Source organism: Lepisosteus platostomus, chromosome 8, assembly GCF_059453375.1.
Source record: "Lepisosteus platostomus isolate fLepPlt1 chromosome 8, fLepPlt1.hap1, whole genome shotgun sequence".
NCBI lineage: Eukaryota > Metazoa > Chordata > Actinopteri > Semionotiformes > Lepisosteidae > Lepisosteus > Lepisosteus platostomus.
In genome coordinates, this window is record NC_142618.1 from 30,089,679 (window position 1) to 30,098,603 (window position 8,925).

The 8,925-nt window shown below is 36.5% G+C and overlaps 1 protein-coding gene across 2 annotated transcripts in view; it reads right to left on the reverse strand.

The window, feature by feature from the left end:
* The window catches only part of cdk5 (cyclin dependent kinase 5), a 31,478-nt gene extending 25,084 nt beyond the window's left edge, over positions 1–6,394 (reverse strand). The window contains exons 1-3 of one of the 2 annotated variants that reach the window (XM_088643078.1): positions 6,241–6,394; positions 4,519–4,607; positions 3,998–4,065 (exon numbers count right to left, since the gene is read on the reverse strand). In XM_088643078.1, the coding sequence (XP_088499204.1) occupies positions 3,998–4,065; positions 4,519–4,607; positions 6,241–6,277 (194 nt within the window). In that variant the 5' untranslated portion in view covers positions 6,278–6,394. Of the gene's footprint in view, positions 1–3,997; positions 4,066–4,518; positions 4,608–6,051; positions 6,138–6,240 lie in introns of those variants that run through there. The other variant, XM_088643079.1, reaches the window with a different exon arrangement.
* Positions 6,395–8,925: the final 2,531 nt, after the last annotated feature.

The following is an 8,925-nucleotide window of genomic DNA, read 5'->3' on the forward strand; positions in this document are numbered from 1 at the left end:
TTTAACACAAAAATTAAGCTGTTTACATCTTCCGCCTGAGAACAGTCACTCGTTTGCTACCCAACGCAGAAACACAGCCACTAACTAGCAAAGAGAGGACATTAGCTAGCCAATATGATAAAGAAATAAATGATTATTTTGTTTATTTCTTTTGCACATTTATTTGAACATTTCCATCGATTGTACAAGCACTTGGAAACTGTCCAATCCCTAGTTCATCGGGCATTTTACCGGTCTGGCGCCGGTCTGTGTCTTCTAGGATATAATGCCAGCGAACTCTTGTTTTTATGTCCACTATAACAGACAATCTCCTTTGCTTTTAACCGAGCGTTTAATAATTTCCTAAAATGAAAATGATTTACTTTATTTCCCTCACGGGATCAATAAAAGTATCTATCATCTGTCTAAACTATGGGACAGAATTCTGGGGTCTCCCCATACCAGAGATTATGGTAGGGCTTCAGAATGGTGATTGGCTGACACCATCTGACACCCCTCTGATTGGAGAAAAAAGACGTGCTGGTTTGCTATACATACAGTACTGTACCAGGAAGAGGATTTCTTTCTATTCGAAACGTGTATTTTAAAAGTTTAAGAAGTAAAAACCTTACAGCGTACACAGATTTCTAAACTGATCAGGATCGTTATCTTTGTCTTATGCATAATAATGTTCACCGCTCTGTCCAGCAAATTAATAATAAACTTTATTTTATATAGCGTTTTAAATGAATAAGTAATTAGATTGCTCATAAACCTAATCACTTGCTTTTTCTTTTTATTTAGGCTCAGATTTCAACTATAGATCGTATTATTAATAACCATAATAACAACCAACCAACAAAAACAACCATATAAACATAATACCAACCAAAAACATAGATAACAACCACAATACAAAATCAAATATATCAAACCATTATACTCTCGCAAATTCCTCCAATTATCATAATCCCGCCCCTTATGCAAAACCAAACCCTCCTCCCATCCCAGTTTATCCTCTTTATCATAAACAAAATCCACCTCAATTTTCAACATAAAGCATTACACAAAATCAATACCTCAACACTCCATACTCAACAACGATAATTCACAAACAGCCAGAACATGTAACTCCACATTCCCAAACAGACCTCATTTCCATAGCCCCGCCCCTTATGCAAAACCAACATCCCTCCCCTGTTCTCTCTCTCCCCTGGCGTTTGTAATCGTTTTTATTTTCAAATAAATTTTAGCAAAGTCATATATTTTAAAAATCTTAAGATTTTTATATTTATGTCTTTATTTAGTGGTTTCATTAGTGACAAAGGCTAAACTTTCTTGGAAAAATGTCTTTTATGTAAACCATGTTTGCTATTAATTCATTCAGGGCTAAAATATGTTCATTGTCTTCTAATGAAAGAAGGGCTCCTTTCGCTGTAGTCGGGTTGAAATTAGAAGCTTCCCACGCCCGGACTGTTACACCAACGCATTAGCATGTTAAAGCGATTTCATTGAGGAGCCTAGCCTTTAACTAGTAAGTACTGTACTTACTGGGTTTTTGAGGGGGGGGGAGGTGTCTTTCGCTGGAAATCTCGCCTCCTTCTACTTTGAAAATACCTGTGAAACCGGTTTAATTCATCACAGCCAGCACTCCTGCAGAGAGGGGGTTGTACTTGCAGTGTATACAGTAGATGGGAAAGCCAGAGCTGACCTCTACGCCACCCACGTGTTATGCTCTTCGTTAATGTCTAAGCCGGAACACATCATTATATCTCATTTTGTATTTCTTAAAAAAAAAAATTGTTTGCCCAGCCTAACAGTATTGTTGTTATGGAACAAGTAATAGGTTTATTCCATGCTGAAAAAAAGAAGAAAGAGAACACAACGTTTCGGCCGTGGAGCCTTCTTCAGGTGTGAGGTCACCTGAAGAAGGCTCCACGGCCGAAACGTTGTGTTCTCTTTCTTCTTTTTTTCAGCATGGAATAAACCTATTACTTGTTCCTTTGCAGCCTACGCATGCTGACACAGCTACCCACCTGAACTAGTATTGTTGTTATTGTTTTTAACCTGTAAAGCGCTTTGAGGAGCCACCTTTAAAGGTGCCATATACAATAAAGTTCATTATTATTACTATTGTTAATTTGCTGGACAGAGAGGTGAACATTATTACACAGAAGACAAAGATAGCGATTTACGTTGCATTGTGCATTGTGCTGCTGTAATACAGTTTTAAATAATTAAAAGTCTAAACAGTATCAGCTTTATTTATGGGTTTTAAATAAAGGCGATTTAAACGCGATTTAAATCAATATAAATGTTAATATTGTAACGCCTAGGTGACTATTCATTGTTATTAAAATGACTTAAATTCGATCATGTTGTGATATTTAGAAATATAAATTTGTTTGGTGCGAGTGAGGTTTTAATTAATCTCTGACTAAGGAAACGTTTCATTTTTTCAAAGAAATGTTTGTTAAAAAAAAACCAGTAGGATTCGATCACAGACCGTGTGACGTGGGAGTCAGAAACCTAACCCACAGCACCACCGGCAAGGTCACATGCAGAGCGCTGAAAAAGCACTACAGAAACATTATCAACAGACAATGTACAGCGTGTACTATTCTTGTGTTGTGGTACATGAATACAATTATATCATTATTAATTTCTTTAGATACACGATTCCATATTATATTCCCTTTTAATCAAATTCTAAAAGTATGCTTGTTGACTCCGGTATCACGTTAGTTAAAGACTTCGATGCTTAATGTTTAGGGAGAAATGGAATACTGGTGTGTATGTTTTCTTTAAAGTACCGAGACCAGCCATATACTGTATGTTTAAGTTCCAAAATTAATATCGTTTATGGCCTTCACACGCGTTGCAGTATGCTCCTATTCTTTTTATGCTCAGCTACTAAGATTTCCCTTCAGTGGTAAAATTCTATATAAATATTCAATACTTAAACGGGCACAATTAAGACATTAAATATACATATACATACTGTATACAGTACAGTTTGCATACGATAATATGTTTATGTTCCTAAATCAATCTCTTTTATGAGCATGTGAAAGGCATGGTGAATCAATTCTCAAAAATGACTGTACTTTGCATGATTGGAAACAAATGCGTGATTGCGAGACCGCGTAAAGCGCACCGCAAAATAATGCGGTATCGCCCGCGCATTTTGAATGGCTGCATCTGTATTATTACATTACGATTGACAGTTTGATTTACATTATTTTTTGTGCAATTGTTGAATTGAAACCCAATTCTTTTAAAATAGAGTTTGTGGTATTGTTTGAATGGTTTATTCTTCATATTATCCCACATACAGTATTACAATTACTTAACTTTCCCCTTTAAACAACAACATTTTTCTAGTGAAGTTCTACAAGAACTGTAGTTTTTATCTATAATTTTAGTACTTGCATATTTTGCAGGTAGAGCGGTTGAACAGCCACTGTGTTTTAGTATATATATATATGTGTGTTTTTAAGGGAAAGGCTAAGAGTGTTATCATTAAATTGCAAGTGAATATACTTTAGATAGAAAAATATACTGCAGTTACCCTATAACATCTATTACATTACAAACCCAGGTCCCACAGCTAGTCCCCTGACTTGTAAGAAGTATTCAAACTAGAGATCAGAAGCATTGGGTCACAAAAACATATATATATCGGCCAATCGGGCCTGCTAAATTAAGAAAGGCATTCTTAATTGTAGTTCAATGAGTGTTGCTCACCTCAGAATCTGAGAGGAGCTACATGTTAAGTTACAGTATGATTACAACTTCTATACATTCAGAATTTGAATGTCAGACAAACAACAATTTAAATGTTATAAGAATCACAAAATGATAAGTTCTTGTTACCTAGAAACAAACAAACCTGCAGGAGCACCACATAATTTACATTCCAATATCAAGCTTCAGATACAAACATTATTCAACACAACACCATTAAACAATTCTGTTTCATGCCAGTTAATAACTGAAGAAATCAAAAACCACTTACCTAACTATATTTTTATGTTTTAGTTCTTTCAACAAGCAAATTTCTCGCAATGCTGAACTTGGAACACCCTGAAAAATTAGAGACATAATACTAATACATAAGAGACATAATATGTATAAACATGGTAAATTTAAGTCGCTATGGATAAAGTTTCAAACTGCATTCTGAGTTTTGTAATTCCATTATTAAATTAATTGTAACTGCATCACACAGCAAATTTTATGCTTTTGTCTAAACTCTTAATAGCACCTGAATGTAACAAATAATCTGTTGTGAATCTATCATGAAATTGACCAGAGAGAAAACAAATTATAATTTTCTTCTACTTTACTGTTCTGCCCACATCTCATCTGATGTATGACTGGACTAAACCTTTGCTAAGATTTATTCATAACAGAAATCAATACAACTAATGATAATGAATGATATAACCATAAATAACAGCTTTTACAGTAAGCTTCAAAACATTGGTACAGTACCTCACTTGGTATGCACTAAAAAAGAAAATAACCAGTTCATACCTCATCGTCGTCGTCTAACCGTACTCTTTTCAGAGCTACAATCTCATGAGTTTCTCTGTTTTTGGCTTTAAAGACTGTTCCATATGTACCTGTATGAATATAAATAAAAGAAAAGAATAAATAGTTGGTTTTAGAAAAATTGGAAACAAAGGGTAGAAGTATCAATTGGGAAGTAAATTTACAATGACTTCCAAATGAGACAGGATACTATGTTTATTAAAAATGATTATATCTTGAAGGCAGAATACATAACTTGAACTTTTGAGGCAAATTTGCTTCTTCAAAACAAATATCTGGTTAATTTAGTATTTATATAACGGGAAAACTTTTATTGCAATGAAAAACATGTGATGGTAGCCTTACTATGTAAAGAAGGAGATCAAAATAAAACAAGCATGCAGTGAAACCAGCTGTGTTTAATTGCCACGTGAGATTGCTGTTACAAATAGGCAGCTGCAATACCCGAAGCTATGGAGAAAGATGATTTGTTTTCATCGGAGGCAGAACACTGAAAAGGATACACAGGCGTTCTCTTTTATCGCGTATTCCTTTAAGAATATACGACCGAGAGACCGAGATAACCCAGTTTCCATTTATTACGTTTGTACAGTATATACAGGATAACTGTCCGTGCCCATTTGTAGGTTTTCTTCATGCCAAAACTACAGTAAAACTACGAATTCTGAAGTGTTATTTGTTTCAGAAGAGACAAGTCAGTAAGCACATATATAATGTTTGATAACTGTCCCCCCTAATAGTATTATATCAATAACTTTCCCAGGTTACTAACACACCCCGAAGTATATCGGTTCCCATGGAAACATTTTATGTGTGGGAATTTTTAGTTTAATAGCTTTAGACGAGCAGAACAATTCATTATGATTATAGATGCAGTATATACATATTGTTCAACAAAAATTTATACGAGATTTTAGCGGATGAAATAGTGGCAATTAAAAGCACTCAACATCTAAAACAGTTTGAAAAACAAGATTGCTTGCTTCTATACCGATTTAATCATCTTTTTATATTAGAAATACGTTATTGTTATCATCAGTTACACAAGTCCAACTACGTTTGGGCCTCAGGAAAAAGGTTTAAAATAATAGAACTACTAGGATATTATTTTACATTTATAATAACTGTAAGATAATAAAGACGTCTGCTATAATGCGGTTCAGGCTAATTACAAATAAATAAAGCGCTAATAATTTACCATCTTTTACCACAGGACAGGTTTTAAAAAATCATTTATATTATGCTAAAAAGGAGCGGATTATCTATATTTCTATATATAAAAAGATTCTACAGATAATTTTAAGTGGAAAGAATCTAAAGCTGAATTGACAGCCCACTAAACAGCGGATCAAACAAACGAAAAATGTTATCTTACCGATTCAGAGTGAGATGAAATGTCATTATAAATTTTAAACAAAAAGCTAAGAATAGTTTAATTCATTCCCGTCGATAAATAAGAACCGACGACCTTTGAATCACGAAAATGACCATCAGAAAGAATTGCCTGTAACCGACCTGCTTTGCCCAAACTCCGCATTAGCTTTTACGCGAGGCCCGGGGCTTCTGATGGCAGCGTAGGCCACAGTCGTACGGAGATTTAAATAAACTGACTACAAGAAGAATTAACAGGCTTTCATCGCACACAAAACAATAAAAACGCACAACTACATATATCTGATCTAACAAATGTGCATTGTCTCTTACCTTCTCCAATCTTCTCAAGTTTCTCATATTTCTGCATTTTCTGTTCAAATTATATATATGTATGTTTTGTTTTCTCCCAGGATTAATTTCAAGGGAGGTTTTGCAATAAATTTTGAATGTAAGACTACAACAAACTGAGACATCTATTGGCAGAAAAATGAATTGCATGACTACAAAATCTGTCACCACCCTGAACTACAAGCGACAGCGAATGTGACGGACCGGCAAAGGTGTTGTTCATACAGTACATTTTCCGTGTACATACATTTTTTTTTGCGAAATCTTATTAAATTCTTTGGAATTTCATTATCACATAGAACAGTTAATGGAAGTTAAAACTGCATCTTGTTGGTACAACCCTGGTTCTCTACAAGCAACGCAGCAATGATTTCCCATCCGCTACTGTGATGATCACTCATTTTTACTTGCAACAGACTCCGAAACAAATACTATGGTTTCTGCACTTTACAAATGCTCGTCTAATATTCAAATACTGATGCAACAGATCTTTCTTGGAATAAAATGAATAAATTTGTAGGTTTCCATTTTGTAGGTTATTAACAAAGTTGATAAATTGATGGTGCTGAAATAAACCCCTTTGATGTACTTCAGAAACATTGGTGTTTCTCGTGTTATTTGAAACATTTCAGTAACATTGACAGTTGGTGACTCCTCCAAGTTTTATGGGTGCTAAGACCCTTATCCCCCACAACACGGTCTTTTTCAACCTAGAACCACCAGTTCATCGACCCCAGTGTACATAAGTAATCCTACATTATATCCCAATTTATTACAGCCTATCAAGCTATCCATCTCACACAGCCCATGACTCAGAATATCCAAGGGACACACACTCATAGACCATATGAACAAGATGGACCCGAAAAAAACCAGCTCAAGTCGGTGACTGGGAGTGCCTCCTTCCACCACAGTGAAGAATGTCTTTGTAATCCTTCGATGGTCTTTGGCATCCTCTTCAGCTCCAGCCATCCTGAACATTGTGGTCTCTCATGTTCCCCTTTGCCCTGGTTTGTCTATGTCCAGTTTTGGGTGGGGGAGAGGAGTAGACAACACAGAAGCCCTCCTCTGCTGCTCGCTAGAGACTCCCTGGTGTCCACATCCTCTCCTAGGTCTACGGCTGCAACCTGTGTCCTCCTCAATTTGTCCATCTTGAACTGTTTTCTGAGTTCTCCTAACTGGGACTAAAGAATCTCTCCTAGAAAGGGCTCAGGATTCCTTCTTAAGGGAGGTGGAAGTGTCACAATGATGGCGCCTCTGAACTGTGTGGTACAGTAATTAAGGAGTGTGTGGTAAATAACGAGCGCGTACGCCGAGAGGACCTTTGCTCAATGTAAGGAAGCTCAGAGACCAAGGATAGATAATGCATCAATTGGCCATTCTCTGCAAAATTAAAGTCAACTTTGTCCTTGATACCTGTTGGCCCCGCACTCATTTTTTCCACTCAACAATAGCAGAAGTATAATCCTTCTTCCAACCATGTAACACTGCTGTTAAAACACTTTCGCTGCCTGTCCAATACTAAATTATTAATACAAGTCTTTATTTAGATTAGACAACTATAATACTATTGTTAATAATAATATAGTACTATAGCATGTGTATTTTAATTGAGGTACTAAACAGACTTCCGAAAGCTCATAATCTAATACAAGTATGTACTTGCATTACCAAAAGTCTATATTCACACCACCTATACTTAGAAGAAGAAAATGGAATGCTTTATTTTCTCGGTCAGATTAAAATTTGAAAACTGCACTATATTAAAATACACATCTGATTGTAACTCTAACATTTGGAATAAAATAGTATAGACACAACAGAGTAAAATAAAACATATAATTATTAAACTGCATTTATATAGCCCTTTTCACTTTAAAGGATCCACCTTAACCACCACAGCAACAGCACCCACCTGTGTGAAGTCCACATCTGTTAAGTTCCAGTAGCACTGCCACCCAACATATCAGGAGGAAAAGTGAGAAATAGCTCTACTAATTGAATCAAGAGTTGTGGTAGGCTGTATTGGGTAAGCCTAGAGTAGAACTGAGCTGGGGCTCATGAGTTAACACCCCGATCCTACCATGATTGCCACAGGATCGTTTAATGGCCAGCAGCCATATTACCCTGCAACTCACAACTGACAGCCCACTGAAACTAAGCCGGTGTGAGCCTGGTCAGTACCTGGATGGGAGACCTCCTGGAAAAAATAAGGTTGCTGCTGGAAGAGGTGTTAGTGGTCCAGCAGGGGGTGCTTGCTCTGCAGTCTGTGTGGGTCCTAATGCCCCAGTATAGTGATGGGGACACTATACTGTAAACAGGCACTGTCTTTTGGATGAGATGTAAAACCAAGGTCCTGGCTCTCTGTGATCATTAAAAATCCCAGGGCGTCTCTTGAAAAGAGTAGGGGTATTACCCTGGTGTCCTGGCCAAATTTCCCATTCGGGCTTTACCAATCATGGCCTCCTAATAATCCCTATCTATGAATTGGCTTCAACATTCTGTTCTCCTCCCCACTTATAGTTGATGTGTGGCTGCTATGGCTGCTGTTAGATCATCCAGGTGGGGCTACACATTGGTGATGGTGGAGAGGGGACCCCATTACCTGTAAAGCTCTTTGAGTGGAGTGTCCAGAAAAGTGCTATATAAGTGCAAGCAATTATTATT